The 26,475-nt window shown below is 47.7% G+C and overlaps 1 protein-coding gene across 1 annotated transcript in view; it reads left to right on the top strand.

The window, feature by feature from the left end:
* syne1b (spectrin repeat containing, nuclear envelope 1b) overlaps window positions 1-26,475 on the top strand; it is a 118,924-nt gene that overhangs the window by 51,563 nt on the left and 40,886 nt on the right. The window contains 38 exon segments of the mRNA XM_046308716.1: window positions 3,644-3,893; window positions 3,992-4,267; window positions 4,411-6,045; window positions 6,303-6,476; window positions 6,780-6,943; window positions 7,633-7,777; window positions 8,182-8,400; window positions 8,793-9,067; window positions 9,356-9,521; window positions 9,789-9,944; window positions 10,182-10,334; window positions 10,510-10,692; window positions 10,990-11,127; window positions 11,433-11,618; window positions 11,891-12,013; window positions 12,109-12,291; window positions 12,487-12,630; window positions 12,849-13,028; window positions 14,488-14,607; window positions 14,737-14,898; window positions 15,097-15,291; window positions 15,519-15,698; window positions 16,648-16,851; window positions 17,556-17,687; window positions 17,898-17,998; window positions 18,192-18,345; window positions 19,394-19,528; window positions 19,804-19,959; window positions 20,305-20,514; window positions 20,637-20,738; window positions 22,150-22,269; window positions 22,414-22,614; window positions 22,849-23,022; window positions 23,293-23,424; window positions 24,257-24,453; window positions 24,738-24,870; window positions 25,057-25,239; window positions 25,782-25,931. Coding sequence (XP_046164672.1) covers window positions 3,644-3,893; window positions 3,992-4,267; window positions 4,411-6,045; window positions 6,303-6,476; window positions 6,780-6,943; window positions 7,633-7,777; window positions 8,182-8,400; window positions 8,793-9,067; window positions 9,356-9,521; window positions 9,789-9,944; window positions 10,182-10,334; window positions 10,510-10,692; window positions 10,990-11,127; window positions 11,433-11,618; window positions 11,891-12,013; window positions 12,109-12,291; window positions 12,487-12,630; window positions 12,849-13,028; window positions 14,488-14,607; window positions 14,737-14,898; window positions 15,097-15,291; window positions 15,519-15,698; window positions 16,648-16,851; window positions 17,556-17,687; window positions 17,898-17,998; window positions 18,192-18,345; window positions 19,394-19,528; window positions 19,804-19,959; window positions 20,305-20,514; window positions 20,637-20,738; window positions 22,150-22,269; window positions 22,414-22,614; window positions 22,849-23,022; window positions 23,293-23,424; window positions 24,257-24,453; window positions 24,738-24,870; window positions 25,057-25,239; window positions 25,782-25,931 — 7,891 coding nt within the window.

Below are 26,475 nucleotides of genomic sequence, written 5' to 3'. Positions count from 1 at the left end.
CCCTCACAGCTCCGTAGGCAAGCACCATGGTCTTGTAGCGGATGCGAGCTTCAACTGGAAGCCAGTGGAGAGAACGGAGGAGCGGGGTGACGTGAGAGAACTTGGGAAGGTTGAACACCAGACGGGCTGCGGCGTTCTGGATGAGTTGAAGGGGTTTAATGGCACAGGCAGGGAGCCCAGCCAACAGCGAGTTGCAGTAATCCAGACGGGAGATGACAAGTGCCTGGATTAGGACCTGCGCCGCTTCCTGTGTGAGGCAGGGTCGTACTCTGCGGATGTTGTAGAGCATGAACCTACAGGAACGGGCCACCGCCTTGATGTTGGTTGAGAACGACAGGGTGTTGTCCAGGATCACACCAAGGTTCTTAGCGCTCTGGGAGGAGGACACAATGGAGTTGTCAACCGTGATGGCGAGATCATGGAACGGGCAGTTCTTCCCCGGGAGGAAGAGCAGCTCCGTCTTGCCGAGGTTCAGCTTGAGGTGGTGATCCGTCATCCACACTGATATGTCTGCCAGACATGCAGAGATGCGATTCGCCACCTGGTCATCAGAAGGGGGAAAGGAGAAGATTAGTTGTGTGTCGTCTGCATAGCAATGATAGGAGAGACCATGTGAGGTTATGACAGAGCCAAGTGACTTGGTGTATAGCGAGAATAGGAGAGGGCCTAGCACAGAGCCCTGGGGACACCAGTGGTGAGAGCGCGTGGTGAGGAGACAGATTCTCGCCACGCCACCTGGTAGGAGCGACCTGTCAGGTAGGACGCAATCCAAGCGTGGGCCGCGCCGGAGATGCCCAACTCGGAGAGGGTGGAGAGGAGGATCTGATGGTTCACAGTATCGAAGGCAGCCGATAGATCTAGGAGGATGAGAGCAGAGAGAGAGAGAGTTAGCTTTAGCAGTGCGGAGCGCCTCCGTGATACAGAGGAGAGCAGTCTCAGTTGAATGACTAGTCTTGAAACCTGACTGATTTGGATCAAGAAGGTCATTCAGAGAGAGATAGCGGGAGAGCTGGCCAAGGACGGCACGTTCAAGAGTTTTGGAGAGAAAAGAAAGAAGGGATACTGGTCTGTAATTGTTGACATCGGAGGGATCGAGTGTAGGTTTTTTCAGAAGGGGTGCAACTCTCGCTCTCTTGAAGACGGAAGGGACGTAGCCAGCGGTCAGTGATGAGTTGATGAGCGAGGTGAGGTAAGGGAGAAGGTCTCCGGAAATGGTCTGGAGAAGAGGGGAGGGGATAGGGTCAAGCGGGCAGGTTGTTGGGCGGCCGGCCGTCACAAGACGCGAGATTTCATCTGGAGAGAGAGGGGAGAAAGAGGTCAGAGCACAGGGTAGGGCAGTGTGAGCAGAACCAGCGGTGTCGTTTGACTTAGCAAACGAGGATCGGATGTCGTCGACCTTCTTTTCAAAATGGTTGACGAAGTCGTCTGCAGAGAGGGAGGAGGGGGAGGGGGAGGAGGATTCAGGAGGGAGGAGAAGGTGGCAAAGAGCTTCCTAGGGTTAGAGGCAGATGCTTGGAATTTAGCGTGGTAGAAAGTGGCTTTAGCAGCAGAGACAGAGGAGGAAAATGTAGAGAGGAGGGAGTGAAAGGATGCCAGGTCCGCAGGGAGGCGAGTTTTCCTCCATTTCCGCTCGGCTGCCCGGAGGCCTGTTCTGTGAGCTCGCAATGAGTCATCGAGCCACGGAGCAGGAGGGGAGGACCGAGCCGGCCTGGAGGATAGGGGACATAGAGAGTCAAAGGATGCAGAGAGGGAGAGGGAGGGGAGAGGAGGGTTGAGGAGGCAGAATCAGGAGATAGGTTGGAGAAGGTTTGAGCTACAGAAGGAGGGAAGAGATGAGCGGAGGGAAGAGGATGGAAGAGGAGAGAGTAGCGGGGGAGAGAGAGCGAAGGTTGGGACGGCGCGATACCATCCGAGTAGGGGCAGTGTGGGAGGTGTTGGATGAGAGCGAGACGGAAAAGGATACAAGGTAGTGGTCGGAGACTTGGAGGGGAGTTGCAATGAGGTTAGTGGAAGAACAGCATCTAGTAAAGATGAGGTCGAGCGTATTGCCTGCCTTGTGAGTAGGGGGGGAAGGTGAGAGGGTGAGGTCAAAAGAGGAGAGGAGTGGAAAGAAGGAGGCAGAGAGGAATGAGTCAAAGGTAGACGTGGGGAGGTTAAAGTCGCCCAGAACTGTGAGAGGTGAGCCGTCCTCAGGAAAGGAGCTTATCAAGGCATCAAGCTCATTGATGAACTCTCCGAGGGAACCTGGAGGGCGATAAATGATAAGGATGTTAAGCTTGAAAGGGCTGGTAACTGTGACAGCATGGAATTCAAAGGAGGCGATAGACAGATGGGTAAGGGGAGAAAGAGAGAATGACCACTTGGGAGAGATGAGGATCCCGGTGCCACCACCCCGCTGACCAGAAGCTCTCGGGATGTGCGAGAAACCGTGGGCGGACGAAGAGAGAGCAGTAGGAGTAGCAGTGTTGTCTGTGGTGATCCATGTTTCCGTCAGTGCCAAGAAGTCGAGGGACTGGAGGGAGGCATAGGCTGAGATGAACTCTGCCTTGTTGACCGCAGATCGGCAGTTCCAGAGGCTACCGGAGACCTGGAACTCCACATGGGTCGTGCGCGCTGGGACCACCAGATTAGGGTGGCCGCGGCCACGCGGTGTGGAGCGTTTGTATGGTCTGTGCAGAGAGGAGAGAACAGGGATAAACAGACACATAGTTGACAGGCTACAGAAGAGGCTACGCTAATGCAAAGGAGATTGGAATGACAAGTGGACTACACGTCTCGAATGTTCAGAAAGTTAAGCTACGTAGCAAGAATCTTATTGACTAAAATGATTAAAATGATACAGTACTGCTGAAGTAGGCTAGCTGGCAGTGGGTGCGTTGTTGACACTACACTAATCAAGTCGTTCCGTTGAGTGTAATAGTTTCTACAGTGCTGCTGTTCGGGGGCTAGCTGGCTAGCTAGCAGTGTTGATTACGTTACGTTGCGTTAAAAGAACGACAATAGCTGGCTGGCTAACCTAGAAAATCGCTCTAGACTACACAATTATCTTTGATACAAAGACGGCTATGTAGCTAGCTACGATCAAACAAATCAAACCGTTGTACTGTAATGAAATGAAATGAAAATGTGATACTACCTGTGAATGCGACCGGGTTGTTGAGTTCTATTCAGAAGACGTTGGCTAGCGTTGGCTAGCTAGCAGAGTCTCCTACGTTAAGGACGACAAATAGCTGGCTAGCTAACCTCGGTAAATTAAGATAATCACTCTAAGACTACACACTCTAAACCTAAACAACGCAATTATCTTGGAACGACAAGATACGAAGACAGCAAAGACAGCTATGATTGAGCTAGCTAACACTACACTAATCAAGTCGTTCAGTTGAGTGTAATAGTTTTCCCAGTGCAGCTAATCAGTGGACGTTAGCTAGCTGGCTAGTGAAGACTACGTTAGGACTCTGCTGCCTGTGACTGGAACGAACTGGCTGGAACGAACATGGCTTAAGAGTTCGGGAGCTGTACCAACGTTCTAAAAACCATGACAATGGGTCTCAAATACTTCTTCATCACCAGAATGTGGGTTAGCTTTGAACAATTGTTATTGTGAAATCTAGTCATTGAATATATTATTTTTCTCTCCAAGGACTGATGCTGAAAGTTCATCTGAGCACTTGGAGGCGTTGAAAAAACTTTCCGTGGCTCTCAGAGACCAGAAGGGAACTCTGGAGGACCTGAAGGACCAGAGGCAGAAAGTCATCTACCACCTGAATCTTGACGATAAAGAGCTGGTCAAAGAGCAAATCAGCCACTTCGAGCAGCGTTGGGCCCAGCTACAGAGCCTCATCGACAGGAAGATCCAGGACTCGGTGCTGACCTTGGAGGACATGGCCCAGGTGTGTGTGTGTGGGGGGGAGGGGAGTGTTGGGAAAGGCAGAAGACACATTTCTGGTCTAACCTATGGGCAATTAAGTATCTATTTTATTCTAATCAGGTGGAGGCCCGTCTGAGGGAGGCCAGGGAGTGGGCCGAGGAGCAGCAGCCTGCCCTGTCTGAAGCCATGAAGATGAGTCCTCCTCCAGAGTTGTCCCAAAGCTTCCTGTTTGACCACCTCAGCATCTGCAGTGAACTGGAGGCTAAGCAGCTGCTTCTGGCCCAGGCCATGACCGACGCTGACCGCGTCCTGGCTCACCTGGGGCTCAACGAGCGCCAGCGCCTGCAGCAGCTCATCTCAGACACCCAGGCTGAGGTGGAGTCACTCAGTGTGAAGGTGGGTGTTTTTTTGTGTGTTTCAAAATAAAATAAAAGACTATTTGGGTTTCTGACACTTGCACATGCCTGTTTAACTTATGCTTAGACTGTTTTCATGCTATTATCCTTTTTACATGTCTATATTGTGTAAATAAAATAAAGGTGGCCCAGAGGAGGAAGCACCTCAGCAAGGCCTTCACAGAGAGAACACAGTTCCTGCAGGCTGTCAACCAGTCCATCACCTGGGTTCAGCAGAATGAGAAGAAGGCCCAGGCAGAGGAGTACATCGCCCTGCTACCTGACGACCTGGCCAAGCAGGTGCGAACCTGCAGGAACATCCAGAGCAGCCTAAAGGCCTACCAGAGCGAGCTGACCTCCCTGTGGTCCCAAGGCAGAGACCTGATGAGGGACGCCACCGAGGACGAGAAGGTTGAGATGCTCACCAAGCTGCAGGAGCTGCAGAACATCTTTGAGAAGGCCCTGCAGAAGTGTGGCCAGAGGCTGCAGGAGCTGGAAAAGGTGCTTGTCTCCAGAAAGTACTTCAAGGCAGACCTGGAGAAGACATGTCAGTGGTTGAAACAGGCAGACATAGTGACCTTCCCTGAGATCAACCTCATGAATGGCGACTTGGAGCTGAACGTGCAGCTGTTGAAGTACCAGCAGATAGTAGAGCAGGCGATGGAATATGAAAACCTCCTACTGATCGTCCAGAGAGCTGGTCAGGAGATCCTTCCCACTCTGAATGAAGTGGACCACTGTTACTTGGACGAGAAACTCAATGCTCTCCCACAGCAATACAATAGCATACTGGCTCTGGCCAAAGAGAAACAGGAAAAGATTGAACAGGCCATTCTATCCAGAAAGGAGTATGCCTCCTTCATAGATGTAACACATAATGCATTGAAGGAGCTTGAGGAGCAGTTCCATAACTTGGGGACTCAGCCTGTTGGTCTACAGACAGAGGAGGTTGTCAGTTTACAGAACGATTACAAAGCTCTTCAGGTTGATCTGAGCAACCTTGGTCTGGCTGTCAGTGAACTAAACCAGAAGAAAGAAGGATTCCGAAGCACTGGTCAACCCTGGCGGCCTGAAGAGATGACCCAGCTGGTGAGCCTCTACAATGGGCTCAAGAGGCTCATCGAACAGCGGGTGGAGCACCTCGACGACACGCTGGAGTCCTTCGAGGACCACAAGGCCATGGCCATGCAGGTAGACTCGGAGCTGAAGGCTACCAAAGAACAGCTGGTCAAGGTCAACGCAGAGACTCAGTCGGCGGAGGAGAGGCTGAAGAACTACCACGCCCTGGCCGGGAGTCTCCAGGGCGCCAGCTCTCATCTTTCTAGACTCATGGAGCAGATGGACAACCTGGCTCCTCAGCTGGACCAGGCTGCCCACGAGTCCTCCAGAGAACAGGTGGTCTTGTGGCAGGAGGAGCTGCAGTCCTTGCAGTCTGCTGTAGGGGAGCTGATAGTGGAGTGTGAGAATAGGTTTGTCCAGAGTAAAGACTTTGAGACGGAGGTGAAGCGGACCCTGGACTGGCTGCAGCAAATCAGGGATGAGCTGGACTGTGCTGTGGTGGTGGACGTGAGGGTAGAGAAGGTCCAGGAGGAGATCAGGAAGCAGCAGATTATGCAGGAAGAGGTCCAGTCCAGGCTGAGGATCGTGGCTGCTCTGAGCAGCAGGGAGAAACAGAAGTACACCAGCGCCAATGAGCTGGTCCCAGCCCATGTTGACTTGAGCCTGGAGGAGATGGCCAAACTACAGGCTGATGTACAACAGGCTCTGAGCTCCAAACAGGTGAAGTGATATCTTATTGTCTCGATGTATTATAATATAAGGGAGTGGGGTTGCAAAAGTCTGGAAACTTTCCCAAATCTCCTAGGTTTTTATAAAATCTCAGTTGAAGGATTTCATCTGGGAACTTTGCGAACGTTTCTGGAATTTTTGTACGCTGTGAGGGAGTAATAGTGACAATAACATAGCCTGTTTGTTGACATCTATTAGTATTGTTAGCTTCACATACTCACCATTTCCCTTCCCTGTCTGTTCTCCAGATCACCCTGGAGCAGGCCTTAGCGTTGTGTCAGAAGTACCACTTCCGGATGCAGTCAGCGTGTGAGTGGCTGGAGGATGCAGTGGCCTTCCTACAACTAGCCAGCTTGGGGGTGGACGTAGAGAACTATGAGGAATGTCTACGCCAGCAGGAGGACATCATGGCCTCGGAGCAGGTGGGTGCTCCAATAACTTGTCCGGGTGGATAATGTAGAGCAAAAAATGAATCCGCGCAATGGTATAACGCTCCCAAAGTGTTTAGTTTAATAGGATGTTTTCGACGAACTGGGCCTTTGTCAGGACTAAATCAAGTGTGGTCTATTAGGACATGTTGCTAAGAGGTAAAGCAAACTGAAACAAAGCTTCAATTGCAACTTATATTCAAGAGTGATTTTTTTTGGTGTGCCTTTTTTCAACAACAAAAAAAATCTTCTTTTTTTTCTCCCTTTACCATGTTCTCTCCATGTGCCTCGTGGTAGGAGTTCTTGGGCCACCTGCAGGAGTTGGAGGCTCTGCCCCCCCAGCTGGAGAACCTGGTTAACCATTCAGCCAAGGAGCAGCTTAGGCTGAGTGTGGAGTCTGCTCAGCAGAGAGGAGTGGAGGTCCGAGATCAGCTGCAGTGTCACCAGGACGTCCTGATCAGGTACAGGAAGTAAAGGAAAAGGTTCAATTGTAACCAAAATATGGACATATAATATATGCCATTTCGTGGACACTTTCATCCAAAGCGACTTAAAACCATTTGTGCATGGACAATATGGTTTTACAAGTGTTGAATACAGAGAGAGAGAGACCTTGGTGCAGAGATGGGCAATTTAGTGTTAATATAACACAGACAGAACTGATTGGATTGTCTTAAAGTGATCGCCGTCATCGTGACGTTGTTACTCAATTGAAACTAAGACATTAAATCCCCTTCAACACATGCTTCCCTCCAACACAATGAAGTGCATATTGTGTTTTATAAACTGGATGGTTTGAGCCCTGAATGCTTGTTGGCTGAAAGCCGTGGTATATCAGACCATGTATTACGGGTATGACAAAAAGTAACTTTTTACTGTTATCGCTATTATATTCTAACCAGTTTTATAATAGCAATAAGGTACCTCAGGGGTTTGTGGTATATGGACAATATAGCACAGCCAATGGCTTTATTGTGTCATGCATAAGAACAGCCCCTAGCTGTGGTCTAGCCGTGGTATATTGCCCATATACCACATCTCCTTGGCCTTAATGATTCTGTAAATACTTGGCTGCACCATGCATTTCCTTACTGGTACAATAAAGTTGGAATGGAATTGAATTAAATTGACTGTCCTGTGTTGTCCCTAGCTGTGTTGCCCAGTGGAAGTCCTACCAGGAGACGAGGCAGACAGTGATTGAACTGATGAACGAGGCAGAGAAGAAGCTGACTGAGTTCTCCACCGCCAAGGCTGCCACCTTTCTGGAGGCAGAGGAGAAGCTCAGGAGTCATAGGGTAAAAGAGGACCTTGGGAAAATAAAGATTTTCTTCTGTTTTGACTTTTACATTACTTGAAACATTTTGCTAATGGCCGCATAATTAGCCACATAATATATAATAATAATAATATATGCCATTTAGCAGACACTTTTATCCAAAGCGACTTACAGTCATGTGTGCATACATTCTACGTATGGGTGGTCCCGGGGATCGAACCCACTACCCTGGCGTTACAAGCACCATGCTCTACCAACTGAGCTACAGAAGGACCACATGATGGTGTCATTGTACAGTCATCTTTAGTAATCAAAGCAAAAAGAACTAATGATTAGACTTTATTTATGAACACCCATAATATGCGAACGGACCGCGACTCTTCTCTGGTGTGTATATTTCCTCCTCTCCTCCCTCCCTGCCAGTCCCTGGTGTCGATGGTGAATGGGTTCCAGGAGAAGCTGACCGGGCTGGAGGAGCAGGCATCCCAGCTGGAGCTGGTGGGTAGTGACGCCAGCAAGGCCACCATCAGCCGCTCCATGACCACGGTGTGGCAGCGCTGGACCCGGTTACGCAGCGTAGCACGAGGGCAGGAGAGGGTCCTAGAGGACACGGCCCAGGAGTGGAGGACATTCAGGGAGAAGGTATAGTAGGCTACACAGAAACATGGGACTGCGAGTGTGAGTACAGTGTGTTCGCGAATAGACAGTGGAGAAGACCATAATATCAACCTAAGTCCATGAATATAACTCCTGTTCCCTAAGGAGGTACGAGGTACAACACAGTTAGGGGGACAAGAGTGCAATCCTCATAGCTGTCCGTTGTGCAGTATACTGACTGAAAGGGAACTAAACAGTATACTATCAGCACTTGCTGGATTATTTATTTGTTCCCCTTATACCCTTTGTTGCTGTCTGCCGTGAAGGTTCTCTAAAGAGTGTACACTACTCCATAGTAGAAGCTAACAACGATGCTTTATCAAGTCATTACAGGTTCAGGACAATGTCTAGATTTCCCCCGCCTGTGTTCCTTTCAGATGGTGAAGCTGAGGAACATGGTGGACGAGCTTCAGAGCCGTGTGATAGACTGTGCTGTGGAGAAGGCCTCCAAGGCCACCTTGCAATCTGTGTTGGACCAGCATGAGCTGCTGATCCAGGACATGGAGAGGGAGCTGTCCTCCCTCACCCTGCTGCGTCAGTACGCCCTCAGCCTGCTCCATGACGTGGAGGTCCCCTCACCATCCCCCACCTCCGGACAGGACGAACTGCCCAGTCTCAAGGAGATCAGAGCTGTACAAGACCGCATGGAAAGGTGCGGATCGAGATTGTTAGGTTTTGCGTGGTCTCTTCCCACAGCCCGCTGTGGAGCTCCATGAGTCTGGCCATCGAGCCTATGTTTAGCATTTGCATAACAGATGGATTGGCAACTCAGGAATTAGATCAGTTGTTGTTTGCATTGAACAGAATAAGAGAGATAATTGTCCATTTAGTTACAAGTGAAAATGTGTCTTCTGTATTTCCCAACGTTCCAGTTCAAAAACAGTTCAAATATCTTAGGAACAGAATAATGGAGCTGAGTGGTTTTATGTCTCTCCACCAGTCTGCTGCAGCAGGCGCGTACCAAGCGTAGCCAGGCTGGGATGGAGCTGAGGGATAGAGAGGAGGTGGAAAATAACCTGAGTGTGGTCAAAGCCTGGATCCAGGAGACCAGGGAGCTGCTTCTCAACCCTACCCCGGATATCGATGCTCTGCTACAGGAGCTGGAGGTAAGCCGCTGACGAACCCTATGGAACTAGAGATTGAGTAAACACAATCTAACACATGATCACATCCTTTTTTTGCCATTTTTGCAAATGCAAAATTCCTTTATGCATTTACTCAATTGTTGAATCAAGTACTACTGTGTGCTAAGGCGTAGTCTCAGGCTGGGATCAAGGCTAGCTATGGCGTAAATTAAAGAATTGTTATGCGAGTGGCTTGTTTTTGAGTCTCGGTACATGTACATGACCATGTTTCTACTATGTATTGTACAGGTGGTGCACAGTGATGTGATCGGGTACCGTCAGCATTTGGATAAGATAGCTGAGCAGCAGCAGAGCAAGTATCTGGACCTGTACACCATCCTGCCCTCAGAGATCTCCATGCAGCTGGCTGAGGTGTCGCTTGCACTGGGGGCCATCGAGGACCAGGTACCGGACTATCTAGCGCTTGCTATTTCTCACTGGGCCAGTTTCCTGGACACAGATTAAGCCTAGCCATGAACTAAAAAGCCTGTTCAATGGAGAATCTCGATTAAAATAGATTAGGCTTAATCATGTGTCCGGTCTACTACATCAACTACTGTATCTTTTACTAATGTAAATGTTAAGAAATAGAGAAGTTATTACAGGGTTAAGTGTGTACGTTTTTCTTCTGAATTTCCTAAGGTTCTATCCAAAGAGAGAGAGATTCAGAAGACGAGAGACATCAAGGAGGACTTCAGTTCCAGGATCCATGACGTGTCGGAGAAGATGAAAGCCATCTCCACCAGACTCAAAGACAAAGCCAGTGATGTCGAACACGCTAAAGACGAGACCAAGGTGAGCGGGAGCTGAAGATGCTCATGCATATGCCTCTGAATAAGGGTTTGGGGTCAATTTCTTGTCAATTCAATCAATTCAGGAAGTAAACTGAAATACATACAAAAGTGAATGAGCACCCAGAGCTGCTATCTTGGTCAGTCCGTTTAACCCCGAGTTTCTCTCCTCCCCTCAGTGTCTTTGTGACGACCTGGAGAGCTGCCGTCGGACTCTCTCAGAGCTGGATGCTGCGGTCCAGGAGTTCGGCAGACGGAACCCCGTCTTGGCCAAACAGTTGAGCGATGCCATAGTCAAGTTAGGAGACATCCACCACCACACCGCCCGACTGGCCGAGTGTAGAACCATCTGGCTCAAAAAGGTTAGGAACCAATTGTATAAATGTTTTGAGGAGGGGAAACACAATATACATGAGAAGTCTTGTTGTTACACTGTTGTTGTTTTAACAATGTTGTTGTTACATTGAAGAGGTGGCATTAATGCACTGTGTTGCCCAGCCCAAAATGTTTATATGGGGCCATTTGACTTTTAATTGTAAAAGGTGCTATTTATACCATAACGTACATTACCCATACATTGTCAGTGTCATTAAAGTATGCATTTCCCTGCTGTTGTTCCCTGGTTGCTCAATTCCTCTCTGTTATCTCACCTGTTCCAGGCCGATGCCCATCTAGAGGAGTACAGTGAGATGCTGGACTTCATAGTGAGGTGGTCGGAGAAAGCCAAGGGCCTGGTGAGGGCCAACATCATCTGGAACTCCTCCCCTCATCTGCAGGAGCAAATAAGGATGTACCAGGTGGGTGGAGACATGAATAAACACATGTAGAGTTATTGGATTGAAATGCTGATAGAGACTGTATGAAACTCTCACTGTTCACTTCCACTGTACCATCTTCAACAATACTGGTGGTGTTTGTGTGTGTAAGGAAATAAACATGGGTTCTGTTCCCCTGTCTCCTATCATTATCCCTCCAGGATGTTACTTCTTTTCTTATTTACCGGCACCTCTTAGGGTCCATCCATCACTGGTTGGTTCAAAAACAGTGTCTTCTTATTCCATTCATTGCCTGTGTTGTGCTTTCCCCCTCCCCGTCCCATCAGTCTGTGCTGCGTGAGTCCCGGGAGCTCCATGGGGACCTGCAGGCCATGGGAGAGAAGGTGGATCTGCTATCTGAGGTGCTGCAGACGGAGAACATGTCCCAGCAGGTGTGTGAGCTCAGCCGCAACACCGAGGAGCTCCAGCAGACCATCAGGACACGACTGCAGAGCCTACAGGACGCAGCCAAGGTACTGACTCAGACATACTGTATGCACTGACCTTGCATCTTAGCCTAGCATCTGTTTTCACTCTAGCATTGTTGTTAGTCTCAGAGATGGTCAAATAGCTTTTAGCATCTCAGTGTTATTCTCACCTGTACGTACAAATATATTTGATTGATTGACCTGTGTGTAGTGACAGACGGTTAGCATGACTTGATTAGCTAGCCAGCTAGCCCTCAGAAGATTTGGTTCTGGGTTCTGAGATTAATCTGTGTGTGTGTCCTGTGTCGTCCTCTCAGAGTATGGAGCGTCTGGAGTACGAGGTGAAGACCCTACACATTGCTCTGGAACAGGTCCAAGCTACACTGACCTCTCCTGAGTTGGCCCGACAGAGTCTCAAGGAACAACTGGCCCAGAGACAGGTAACTACTCCTTCTTCTTCTTCTGCTGCTGCTGCTGCTGCTGCTGCTGCTGCTGCTGCGGAGAATGTGACGTTCCTTCCTGTCTGTTTTCCTAGCGTCTTCTGTCGGAGATGGAGGGCTTCAAGCAGCAGGTGCAGGTGGTGCAGCTGTGTCAGAGCGCCCTGCGCGTCCCAGAGGAGGTGATGCCTGGCCTGGCTATCTGTCGCACGGCACTGGGCCTACAGCAGGAGGCCAGCCAGCTGCAGCATGTCGCAATACAGCAGTGCAACATTCTACAGGTAGGGAGGCCACAGCACAATCATGAATAATTCATTCTTGTCTTGTGTTAGTTCCCCCGAGCTAATGGCTAGGTTTTGAGGAACACAGAAAGTCACGGTCTGAATCCGGTTGGCCACACCTGCAAGCCAAGAGCAGTTGACCTCCTACATTGTGCACTAGTATCAACATTCCTTGATTTCTTGTCCCTTCTGTAGGAGGCTGTTGTGCAGTATGAGCAGTATGAGCAGGAGGTGAGGCACCTCCAGGGGCTGATAGAGGACGCCCACAGAGTCATCCAGGACCGACCCATTCCCACCAACAACATCCAGGAGCTGCAGGCTCAGATCCTACACCATGAGGTACTTCTACATACTGTAGCATTACCAATGGAAAGGAATGCAGAATTGTGAAAACCTCTAGATCCAGGTGCTGGTAGGAACAACTAGGTACCCAAAGCAAAAAAAACAACAACGACAAAAAGGACACTAGTTAAGCTGTAAAATGTTAGGACTATATGGATGCTTTGTTCCCCTGTTGTCACCATAACCACTGACCGTGATCGGGATGTTTCTAACAGGACCTGGCCCAGAAGATCAAGGGTTACCAGGAGCAGATAGCCAGTCTGAACTCTAAGTGTAAGATGCTTGCTGTGAAGGCCAAGCACGCCACCATGCTACTCACTGTGAGTGACACGGAGGGGGAGGGGCTTACTGAGGAGGACCTGGATGGAGACACACACAAACCCTCTGTAGTCATGGTGAGAGGCCAACTCCCCTCCCCAATCGAGCTTATCGATGTGGTAAACGATACGAGTTTACTAATTGTACAGCATGTTTTTTTTATTACTTTGTGTGTTTTCTGGTTTATTAACAAATCACACTTAATCCTGTGACCCTTTATCAAATCTCGAGCTAGCATGATGTCTGTCTGAAAGACTCCACTCTCTGTGGTGGACTTTTAACAAATTCACACAATCTTCTCTGCATGTGTTTACTGATTAAAACCTGGATGCTATGTCTGTCTGTTCTGTCTAACTCTGATCCTATGGTGTGATCAGATGACAGCTGGCCGCTGTCACACCCTCCTGTCCCCTGTCACGGAGGAGTCTGGGGAGGAGGGCACCAACAGTGAGATCTCCTCTCCTCCTGTCTGTCGCTCCCCCTCTCCCATCACTCACTCCCAGGTCTGTTGCACTCCCTCTCCCATCACTCACACTCGGGCATCACCTACTGAGCTCTCTCTCTCTCTCTCTCTCTCTCTCTCTCTCTCTCTCTCTCTCTCTCTCGCTCTCTCTATACTCTAGCTGCAGACCATGAGATATGAGATACATCTCCATATCCTGTCATCCTGTATGCCTCAAATTAAATACATTGCATTAGCACAGATTAATGCATAGCAAGGCTTCTATACTTCTCCATTAAGGGCCTGGGCCCAGTTGCATAAAACATCTTAGGTGTTTCCCTTAAGGGTTTACCTTAAGGAATCATTTCCTCTTAACTAAGGGAAATGTTTAAGGGCGTTGCATAGAGCCCCTCAAATATTCCCTTAGGTAAGGGCATATGTTAAGGGGTTTTACAGTAGTTTGAAGGCCGGTATGGCTAAAAGAGTATCTGGTTACCGTGGAGACGGCCTGATTCACTGACAACTTCTCCTCAAAGAGATCACTTTTATTTTTTGAGATAGCAACATAGAACTTCTACAATCAAGACAGGATAACCAAATTGCTCCAGAAGATAATAAAATCTTGTTTCTTGTAGCACATTTTTTCCCGAACTTTATATTACTTTCTAGTACGTCAAGCTAGTTTACAGAGGACATAGCTAACTAGCCAGCTAGCTCAGTAGCCATGGATTGAGCACTTTCCAGTGTTTAGCTAGCTAAAGTAAGTAGCTAGCCGGTTGATGTTTTTCTTTTGGAACCCAGAGCAGATGAAAGCAACATTCAACTCCACCAATGCAATGCTATTTACATTGCAGTTAATGGACCTCATGGGCACCCTTAACTTTTTCACATAATTTAAGGGGGGAATTATCCTTAAAATATTTTGTGCAACTGACTTAAAGTTAAGGAAACTTTAAGGGAATAGATAAGGGGGGAAATTCATTTAAGGTGTTTTATGCAACCAGGTCCTGACAACTTACCTTATTGTGTACCTACCTATACACCGAGTAACATTGTGATGCTTCTCTGTATATGTTGCTTGTGTTTTCTTTCAGATGGGACTGGGACGAGCCACCCTCACCAGAGCCCCCATACAGGAGCTATATGACCCGACATTTGAATCTGTGGCCAACTTCGATGACCTGCAACGCTCCTGGGAGACCTTGAAGAATGTGGTACTCAATGCATATCGATTAAACATTTCATCGGCTATTTAGGAAATTGTATTTACAAATAAACTGTGAAGTACCATTCTTTTGGGCCGAGGCCTGCCTGCTACCTAGTTCCTATCCTTCCCTTTACAGATCAGTGAGAAGCAGAGGACTCTGTACGAAGCGTTGGAGAAGCAGCAGCGCTACCAGGGTTCTCTCCAGTCTATCTCCTCTAAGATGGAGTCCTTAGAGGCCAAACTCAACGAGCCACTGGAGGCTGACAGGAGCACAGACAGTCATATGGAAGCCCATCAGGTAAGGGAGAATCAGTATTGCTTAGGGAAGTCTTTTGTAACATTCCACTATGCTCAAGATACCAATTTCCACAAGGCAGTAAACCTATTTGACATCTCGAAATGCTCAAAAAAAAAAAATGTCCTGCTCGAGACAGAAATCCTGTTGTAACATCTCATTATACCCATCATAACTAACTACTGTTATTCCCTCTACCAGGCCATGGGTGAGGAGATCCAGAGTCTGCAGGAGGATATAGACAAGCTGCAGACCAGCTTCTCAGAGGAGCTGGGTACTGATGCTGTGGACTCGGACACGGCCGACCGGCTAGCCATGCAGTCCACCCTCACTGTCCTGGCTGAGAGGATGGCCACCATACATATGAAGGCCACAGGGAAACGACAGCTTCTGGAGGTACAGTGATGCTCCCAATACCTTTTCTCTCTCTCTTTTATATTTTTGTTCGGATAGGTGCACTTCCACTTCTTCATTTCATTTAGCTGTATTTGAGTGTCTTAGGTCAGGCTCATCACGAGAGGGCCATTAAAAGCATGTATATTGAGGGGTCAAGAGGTTCACGAACATCACAACAAGCTGTGTCTGGCCTTACCTCATGTGGTGTCTTCTGATTCCCTGTCCAGGAGCGTACGACTGACCATCTAGAGGAGCAGCGTCAAGAGCAGGCCTTACAACACTACCTCGACCAGGCTGACCAGATGGACCACTGGCTGCTCAGCACCCGCTCTGCACTCACAACCTTCCTCCAGCCCAGCGTTAAGGAGGATGAGGAGGACATGGAGGAGCAGCTCATAGACTGCCAGGTTAGAACAGAGGGCCCCCTACTGGCGGTTACTCACGCCCACGCACACACATACGCACAGACGCCCATATGCACGAACGCAGACAGAGACCCTTTATTTAAAAGCTCCTCCGTGAGTCACATGCGTTTTCCCCTTTACACAACTGCTCATTTAACATCCAATTATTAAATACCACTATAACTCCCCTTTTTGATCCTGCCTGCCACATATGGATCCACCCGGGAGGGGTAGGAACCTGGCAGCAGTAAACAAGAGTATTAGGAGCAGTGTTAGAGGGCAGGGCTGCCTTCAGAGGCCTGGTAAGGTTCCTAAGCGTCTGTAACACTAGTCTAGTTAAGCAGATTATGCAGATGTCTTCTGTGTGACTGCATGGGGCCGTGTCTTCAGGTGGGAGGCCTTATTTGCTAGATTAGTAGATTCCGACTGCAGGGATTGGTGTTGGTGTTGGTGGTGGAGCTGGATCAGCCTGCTAGAATATCCAAGTAGGAATACCAACTGACGAGAGGAGGGAGGCGGGGAGTTGAAACCTGTTCAACTTACCGATACACACAGACAGGATATGGGTCTATATATGGAGGAATCTCCTTTGTGCACGGATCTTTGAGGAAGCATTTACTATGGGACATCTGTGGTAGCTTTGGATCTTTTCATTACAAGGGTCTACAACAGTCCAGGCCACTTGGTGAATCTATATTTTTGATCTTGAGCATGTGACGTGAAGGATTAGTGCTGGTGTGTTGGGCTGTGCTGGAGGCGAGGGTGTTGGTAGGGAGGTGGACCTACAATGAGAGCAGGACAGTACCTACAGAGACCTGCTGCTGGGTCTTCTGAAGGGGTCTATACTGACCCTTGGACTGGAGTCCCCGTTGACTGAAGCTGCCTTGCGGGCAGGGCCTGCCTGGTATCCAGCACCATGTTTGAGATGGCCTCTCTCCTCCTGCTGCTCCAGAACATGCTGCAGGAGATTGAGCAGAAGGTGGTGGCCCTGTCGGAGCTGACCATGCGGAGCGAGAGTCTGTTGCTGGAGGGGAGGCAGGAGATGCGGATGGACATGAGGGCGGACGCTGAGCAGCTGGCCAGGAAGCTGCGGACGCTGAAGGGAAGTCTGCTGGAGCTGCAGAAGATGCTGCAGGACAAACACATCAACATTCAGGTGAGTCAGGCTGCTTCTGGATACCTGCCCTGTAGCTTACTACTACATTAAAAGGTGCTGCCGGATTTATCTGCAGAGAGGAATGTACTGGTAGATCTGTGACCTGGCTACTGCTACAGTCATCTCTGCGACTGAAACCTCTTTAGAATAATTATTTCAATTTGATTGCAGACAGTGTTAACTGAGGTGCCTGGTCGCTTATGTGACCGACTGTGTTCAAGTCCAGGTCTCCTGGATCATGTTAGACCACAGCGCTAAAACCTATGCCTTCACCTTGTTTGTCCTGCAGGCCACTCTAGCATGGGATGCTTTTCAGGAGCTGAAAGGCCCATTGAGGAAGCATGTACATGTAATGTCTGTTCTGAGCCTTTAATGTAATGTCTTCTGTCTTTGACATGGTCCCTGTTTGTCATCTACTATTCTTTATTGTGGCTAATGTGTGCAGGGATATGATTGGGTGAACTGGATTGCATACACATTTGCTTGAATTATTTCAACCACACTATTGTTTGAGGTTTAAAAATCAAAATAAGGAATTGACTTATAATCAAATGACTTGTATTCCTCACCAGCCTTGATGGTTTTTCGGTCTTGTTGTCAAGATGTGAATCAAACGAATCCTTACATGAATAACCATTTCTCTTGTCATTTTTCTCACTATTGTTTCCATAAGTAACCCTCTCTCTGCTTGTGTCCTTCACCAGGGCTTTCTGCAGGACCAGGAGGACAATGAGTCTGACTCTAGCCTGTCTCCGGGGCCCAGTGTACAGGACTGGCTGGCCCAGGCCCGTACCACACGCTCACAACATCACCAGGACAGCCTCCAGAGACAGAGGGTAGGGTAGTCACTCTCAAACACACACCATTGCACTAGTGCTACCATGCCAGTGTATGATCTTTGTTTTGTTTGGTTGTTTGCGTGTTCATTCATTTGTTCCTTCCTTCCTTCCTTCCTTTCCTTCCTTCCTTCCTTCCTTCATTCATTCATTCATTCAAAGAGAAGTCATTGCTGTTAAGAGTGGTCATGTTTGTGCCTTGCTGTTTAGGAGCTGGAGGAGCAGCTAGCAGAGCAGAAGAAGCTGCTCCAGTCAGTAGCCAGTAGAGGAGAGGAGATCCTGATCCAGCAGGCCTCACCCAGCAGTGTCAGGTATGGCCATGAAACAGTGAATCCACGGCTCTGCCTTTGTGATGCTTTACTACAAAGTAGTAACGTGAATCCACTTTAACACAACAACACAGGGTTCTGACAGTTTATTTTGAATTACCAGAGGCCAATAGGCCTTAGCCTCTGTGTAATGATTTTATGTTATATCATATTCCGTCTATTCTTTTGTCTGCAGTATGACAGAGCCCTTCTCTCCGGAGCTCCTGCAGGAGAGAGAGACCCGGGCTGCCCAGCAGCAGATGAGACAGAGGTGGGAGAGCCTGAGGAAAGAGCTCAGTACCAAACTCCAGCTCCTACAGAAAACCCTGGAGCAAGACAACAAGCAACCGGTACTGACCCCACCATCAACACCTATCCCAGCGGCCAAAACCAGATTACAACCAGTTATTTTTGGTTGTGCATCAGCAGTTTTTATGTTATGTCAGTCACTCAATTAGACATGACAGAGAGTTAGCAAATTAGTTTAGCCAGCTATCTAAACTTGTAGTAATCATGGCCAAATACTGACGCAGGGCACGTGCTGGGGGGCTGTTACGTATACGTTGGGAGTCAGGAAGCAGGTGCAGAAGGTGAGTTTAATAATGATAATTGCAGATAAACCAAACATGAGAAGACTGCAGAACGTGAATGAAAACAAACCAATACTGCCTGATGACTGAGGCTACTGAGGGGTAAAATAAAGGGAAGGTAATCAAAGTGATAATGAAGTCCAGGTGTTCGTAATGATGGGGAGCAGGTCTGCGTAACGATGGTTGCCAGGACGGGTGGTTAGTAGACCGGTAACGTCGAGCACTGGGGAGGGGAGCGGGTGTAAGTGTGACAGGGGCCCACATTGATTTTGCTAGTCACTCTCACTCAGATATCATATTAACATGGCATAAGTCATGGAAAAATTATGTAGAATTTCAGGAAATTAGCTTTAAAACTGAGAAAAAAATCTCTGTCCCATGGTAAAATGAGTAGAGTTGCATGGCATTTTTATTTAAACATTTTTATTGAACTTTTATTTAACTAGGCAAGTCAGCTAAGAACAAATTCTTATTTACAATGACGGCCTACCCGGGCCAAACCCGGATGACGATGGGCCAGTTGTGCACCGCCCTATGGGACTCCCAATCACGGCCGGATGTGATACAGCCTGGATTCGAACCTCAAATCAAATCAAAGTTTATGGGACTGTAGTGATGCCTCTTGCCCTGAGATACAGTGCCTTAGACCGCTGCACCACTCGGGAGCAATTTAATGTTTTTTTTTCTACGACATGGGGGGCTCCCAAACCAAATCGCTCAGGGCCTCCAAAAGGCTAGGGCCAGCCCTGCTCTGAGGTACAGTACAGTGACGTCGTCTGACAGTGATAGTGTTCATACTCTGTTCCAGGTTTACTCCAGAACGGCCAGAGTGACCACCTCTGGGACCCTGTTTAAAGGAGAGACAGATAAAACAGAGGACAGGCCTTCACTGAAGACGTTATATGATGGTTTCAGCCAAACAATGGAGGAGATGTCTTCTCGGGTAGGTTATAACAACACTATAACATCCCACCCTGTTATTGTACTGTAGGTTGTCCTTGTTTTCGGCTGTTAAATTATGTTTATGTATGGAAATATACAAGACAACTATGCACTGTATCTATCAGGGATGGGGCCAATTCCATTTCATCTGAATTGACTGAATTGTAATGGGAATTTCAGTTTACTTCTTAAATTGATGGAATTCAAACGGAATTTGAGCTCACGTCCTTGATTGACTGTATTGAAATGGAATTGACGCCAACCCTGGTATCTCAGACTAAGGCCTCTGAGGGCCAGGTGATGCCAATGGAGCAGCAGCTCTACCAAGCCGTGTCAGCTACCTCCTCCTGGCTGGATGATGTAGAGAACACCCTCTTCTCTGGTGCTGCCCTGCTGGCCGAGAACGCGGAGACACAGCTACAAAACCAGGAGGTAGGCCACCGCAACACCTGAATAGTAACATCCCTTTGTGTAAAGCACACAACGTCTGCTCTCCTAGTGTTATATCATCTCAAAATGTGATCATGGTCTTCAGAAACAGTCCTCTGGTCCTGCAATCACTCCCCTTGCCCTTCGATGTTTGCAGATCTGAAGGATCTGATAAGTGCTGCAGTGGTGGAGCTTCCACCGTATTGCTTCCCCCGGAGAGATCTGCAAACATGGAGGAGTTTAGGGCCAAGGGGAAGGGGGAGGGAGCAAAAAAAAGACTCCTTCCAAGCCTTCCTCCCACCTGGTACCGTGCATGTTTTGTGACATTGTCATCTCTGTTTCCTCCAGGCCTTAGGGAAGGATGTCAGTGAGGTGAATGGGGAGGTGAGCCACAGTCGGGGTCTCCTGGGCCAACCTACAGGGCTGTGTGGGGAGGACCAGGCCCTGCTAGAGGACACACTGGACTGTCTGACAGAGAGGCTAGGGACTATGGACTCTGCCCTGGGGCGACGCTGTGAACACATGAGGACCAGGATGGAGGAACTCACTGCCTACCAGGTCAGGCTATGTGGTGTAATCTCTATGCTTTAGTTCTCTAGGCTACTGAGCATGTGGTGTACTTCTTGGACTAAAAAGCTTGCAGTTATGCATTGAGTTTGATCTCGTATTGGTTTATGCAGACGGAGTCACAGCTTCTCCTCACTGATCTAACCGACACCAAGTGCCAGATTCTTCAGACATTGGCGGGAGCCACGGACAGAGCAGCCTCCAAACAACTTGAGGTAAGATCTGTGATGGCAGTCCACGAGTACATGACACTTCCTTCTTAACCGACCGTATAAAAGATAGAGTAGAGTACCTCATGATCAGCTGTAGACCACACTATCTACCAAGAGAGTTCTCATCTATATTATTCGTAGCCATTCATTTACCACCACAAACCGATGCTGGCACTAAGACCACACTCAAATAGATGTATAAAGCCATAAGCAAAGAAGAAAATGCTCATCCAGAAGCGGCGCTCCTAGTGGCTGGGGACTTTAATCCAGGCAAATTTAAATCTGTTTTTCCTTTCTACCAGCATGTCACATGTGCAACCAGAGGGAAAAAAACTCCAGACCACCTTTACTCCACACACAGAGACGCATACAAAGCTCTCCCTCGCCCTCCAATTGGCAAATCTAATTCTATCCTCCTGACTCCGGTTTACAAGCAAAAACTAAAGCAGGAAGTACCAGTGACTCGCTCAATACGGAAGTGGTCAGATGACGCGAATGCTACGCTACAGGACTGTTTTGCTAGCACAGACTGGAATTATGTTCCGGGATTCACCCAATGGCATTGAGGGGTATACCACCTCAGTCATCGGCTTCATCAATAAGTGCATTAAACTATCATGGTCCAAACACACTAAGACAGTCGTGAAGAGGGCACAACAACACCTATTCCCCCTCGGGAGACTGAAAAGATTTGTCATGGGTCCCCAGATCCTCAAAGTTATACAGCCGCACCATCGAGAGCATTCTGACCAGCTGCTTCACCGCCTGGTATGGCAACTGCTCGCCATCTGACCATAAGGCACTACAGAGGGTAGTGCGTACGGCCCAATTCATCACTGGGGCCAAGCTTCCTGCCATCCAGGACCTATAATATTAGGCGGTGTCAGAGAAAGACCCCAAAAATAGTCAAAGACTTCAGTCACCCAAGTCATAGACTCTTCTCTCTGCTACCGCACAGCAAGCAGTACCGGAGCGCCAAGTCTAGGTCCAAAATGCTCCTTAAAGATGCTGAACAATTAATCAAGTTGCCATCCGGACTATTTACATTGACCCCCTCTTCCCTTTGTTTTTACACTGCTGCTACTCGCTGTTTATTATCTATGCATAGTCACTTTACCCCTACCTACATGTACAAATTACCTTGACTAACTTGTACACCCACACATTGACTCGGTATCCCCTGTATATAGCCTCATTATTGTTATGTCATTTTAATGTGTTTATTATTACATGTTTTACTTTAGATTATTGAGGAAATATTTTCATAACTATTTCTTGAACTGCAGTGTTGGTTAAGGGCTTGTAAAGTAAACATTTCACGGTAAGGTCTACACCTGTTGTATTCGGTGCATTTGACAAATACAAATTGATTTGATTTGGATGTCTAAGATGCTAATTGGGCTCTCTCCTGCAGGTCATTGCTGAGGCTGAGGAGAGTTTGAGAGAGTTTGAGCGGAGGATTACCCAGCTCAAAACCAGAGGAGCAGAGCTACAGGCAGACCAGATCTCCACCAACGAACTGCTAACGCTACAGGTATCTGAACTCTTCTTACAGACAGTTCTTACAAACAGACACCCACAGACACTGTTTTAACACTGCTTAAGCATTGGTGAATCGTATCATATCTGGAGGTGTTATTCTGCTTCTCTGTCCTCTCTCCTCCTCCTCTTCCTCCAGGATACCTACGAGGAGCTGGTGATGACGGTGGGGTCACGGCGTAGCGGCCTGAACCAGAACATGGCTCTGAAAGGCCAGTATGAGAGGGCTCTACAGGATCTGGCTGACCTGGTGGACACCGCTCAAGACAAGATGGCTGCCGACCAGAGGATCATCGCCAGCTCTGTGGAGGAAGTACAGATCCTCCTGGACAAGCACAAGGTAGACTTTAACCTTACATATAAGTCTCACAGAATTACAGCAATTTTGGATAGTACAAAGAATTATATGCATAGTAAGTATATTGTCAAAAGGCAATTCAAGAGTATATCGCTCAATGATGATTTAAAGTCCGCTACAAGGGAAGACATGTCTCTGGTTCACCATATTGGATATCCCCACAGGGTGCTTTTCAGAAGACCGTAACATTATACCATCTCTGGTTTCTTTCTCTAGGAGTTCTTCCAGGGTCTGGAGTCCCATATGATCCTGACAGAGACATTCTTCAGGAAGATCAGTGGCCTGGTGGTTCCCAGGGACAACCAGAGTCTGGAGGAGACTCTGGCCCAGGCCCAGGGAGTCCTCAAACAGGCCCACAGGAGAGGAGTGGAACTGGAGTACATACTGGAGGTCAGAGACGACCACAAAACAAACTGCTATCATACTTATCAATCAGTCAAATACCCTTTTCACACTAGTGCCAAGCTGTACTGTACTGGGCTGGCCTGGTTACGTATCCACCAGACTTGCTGGAACCATGCTGGAAAGGACAATGTAAAAAGGCAATGTCCGAGCCAGCACAGTACATCTGGGGTCGGCACTATAGTCTGAAAAGGTTATATCTGTAACCCGAGTATAGCTGAATTGTTACTTTTTCATGAGTTATCTGTGTGTTTTTAGACTTGGAGCCGTCTGGTGCAGGACTACCAGGCTCTGTGTAGACAGCTGGAGGCAGTGGAGGGTAGCATCCCCACAGTGGGCTTAGTGGAGGAGACTGAGGAGAAGCTCACTGAGAGGAGCTCACTGTGTCAGGTACGGTATGCCACTATCATCCCTCTGTACAATGGCATGCAACCATAACAGAAAACCAATGGCGCTCTCATGTATACGGTGTGTTACTTTTGCCATCTCTTATACTACCTTCTAATAGCATCATACACAGCACCACCCTAATCTTTATCATGATGTTCCTAATGAATTCCAGGTAAACTACCTGGTAAATAGTACAGTAAAATAAAATGCTACCAAGCATACATTTGATATGTATTTATGCAGCGGTGGGGAAAGTACTTAATTGTCCTACTTGAAGATTCCTTAATAGGTAAAGGTAAAGATACCTTGATATAGAAAATGACAAGTAAAAGTCACCCAGTAAAATACTACTTGTCTAAAAGTATTTGGTTTTAAATGTACTAAAGTATCAAAAGTAAAAGTATAAACCATTTCAAATTCCTTATATTAAGCAAACCAGACGGCACAATTTTCTGTTTTTATTGACAGATAGCAAGGGGCACACTCCAATACGCAGACTACGTTTACAAATGAAACATTTGTGTTTAGTGAGTGCCAGATCAGATGCAGTTGGGATGACCAGGGATATTCTCTTGATAAGTGTGTAAATTAGACAATTGTCCTGTCCTGCTAAAGCATTCAAAATGTAACGAGTACTTTTGGGTGTCAGGGAAAATGTATGGAGTAAAAAGTACATTATTTTCTTTAGGGAGGTAGTAAAGTACAGTACAGATACCCCAAAAAATGACTTAAGTAGTACTTTAAAGTATTTTTACTTAAGTAATTTAAGTACAAGTATCTACACCACTGCCCCCCTCTCATCGTCTTGGTTTACCTAATCTCCTCACCATAGAGTCTGATGGATAGACTGACGGAGCACCAGCACAAGCTGTACCAGGTCCTGGAGGAGGGGAAGAGGTTGCTGCTGTCTGTGTGCTCTCCTGGCCTGGAGAACCAGCTCACAATGCTGGGGGAACACTGGCTAAGCAACGCTACCAAGGTCAACAAGGAGCTGCAAAGACTAGAGGCCATTCTCAAACACTGGACCAGGTCAGGGATAAACCCCAAGGGATGTTATTTAAAGTGCACTGTATGAGATATTTTTTCCGAAAATATTAGCTGCGCTTCATTGAGCTTGCCTGGCACATTGGGATCAATTAAATAGTCCCAACCCCATCCTTCTGTCACTTAAGGCAGGTCTCAAACAGAAACTAAAATTATTTGAAAAAAAAATAAAACACGACTTGAACCTAGGTCTGTACTATATGTAAGTGGATATTTTGGAGAGTTTGAATAGCACCCACTCAACCGGTTCCTCTCCATTTGATGTCCAGGTACCAGAAGGAGTATGCAGAGCTAAATGGCTGGCAGCAGTCTGCTCTAGAACGTCTGGAAATCTGGAACACACAGGCAGACTTGGTTCCACAGGAGATGGAGACCATCAGGAATCATCTCTCTGCCTTCCTGGTGAGTCAACATGTCAAAAGACTAGGTGATACCTTATAGGGGGTTAAGGGTAGGGTTGGGGTAAGGGTTAAGTTTAGGCATAAGGGGTTAGAGAACCATTATCCGGAACATAAAATCCGACTGCTGTATACACATACTAGTTATATTCCATGTGAAACTGACTGTTATATCGTTCTCTGTTCACAGGAGTTCTGTAAGGAGGTGGAGACTCATTCATCTCTGAAGTGCTCTGTGATGACAGAGGGCAACCAGCTCATGAGGCTGAAGAGGGTTGACACCGCAGCCCTGCGTTCTGACTTGGCCCGCATGGACTCACAGTGGACCCAACTACTCACACGCATCCCAATGGTGCAAGAGAAGCTACACCAGGTACTGTCTGACCTCTGAACCCAAAACCAAATCTTGCGTGAACACTGTCCAGCTTCTCGATTTAGTAACAGTGGTTTACGGTAACTGTGTCTCACGAGAGACAAGGCACAGCACCCTATTCCACTACATAGTGCACTACTTTTGACTAGAGCTCTATGGGCCCTGGTCAAACTTTGCACCCTATGAAGGGAATAGGCTTCCATTTGGGATGCAGTTTAGGTACTGCCGGAAACCGGCTTATCTGGTCAGGGCAAATAGGATTAGTGTTTGACTCCTACTCTTCTGCTTCACTCTCATACAGTAGTTAGATCAAGCAACACCTTATTTTCTCGACCATGTTGTGTATAGAAGTTCTATCTATTAGAGGAATGTCTATTTTTTACTATTTTTGTATGCAAAGAAGCTCTCCTTTTCCCTTATTTAGGAATGCCAGGCTGGAATCAAAAAGTAAAAACAGAGCAATTCAGTTTGGATCCAGGCTAGTAGGCTATTTTTCTCCCTTTTGCATACGTTTCATACATTGGCCCGTTTCTTTTCCTCAGCTTCAAATGGAGAAGCTGGCCTCTCGCCACGCCATCTCTGAGCTGGTCAACTGGATGTCTCTGATGGAGATTGTGATCAAGGAGGACGAGGAGAACCTGAAGGGAGCAGTGGGGTCGACTGTCATCCAGGACTATTTACAGAAGTATAAGGTAGGGAACATAACACTAAATAGGTTTCCATCCAATTGGCGAGAGATTTTCCTGCGAATATAAAAAAAACAATATGCACATTTTCCCACCAGAGATGTTTCCATCAAATTGACTTGGAAGATAAGTCTGTGCGTGATGACATAGTCCACACAAATATACCTTTGCGGTTAAATTCCCATGTACCGAAATAACAATACAAGTTAAATGGGTTTCCGTTGCATTTTCAACTCTACTGATGATTCTCACAAAACTGTTTTAGATAGCAAGTTTGCCCGCTCTGGTATTGGCACGTGTGCTCTAGCCAACAGTATAGAGACAGGCTACAGCGAATTGTTGGCTACGTCACCAGTATAACCTACATCAGGGGTTCCCAAATGTTTTCACTCAGGCCCCCCTCCCAGCATTGGTGAAAATTCCGTGCCCCCCCCTGCGTGAGCGCCACATCTATTTACTATGGGCACAATCACTGTTCTTGACAGAAATGGTTCACATCCCTCTTGTTGGCGGATAGAACATTTTGCAGTTTTAAAGCTAATTGTCTTGC

The sequence above is a fragment of the Oncorhynchus gorbuscha genome, linkage group LG17 (genome assembly GCF_021184085.1).
Source record: "Oncorhynchus gorbuscha isolate QuinsamMale2020 ecotype Even-year linkage group LG17, OgorEven_v1.0, whole genome shotgun sequence".
Classification (NCBI taxonomy): Eukaryota; Metazoa; Chordata; class Actinopteri; order Salmoniformes; family Salmonidae; genus Oncorhynchus; species Oncorhynchus gorbuscha.
This window is presented reverse-complemented; position numbering and strand designations above follow the sequence as displayed.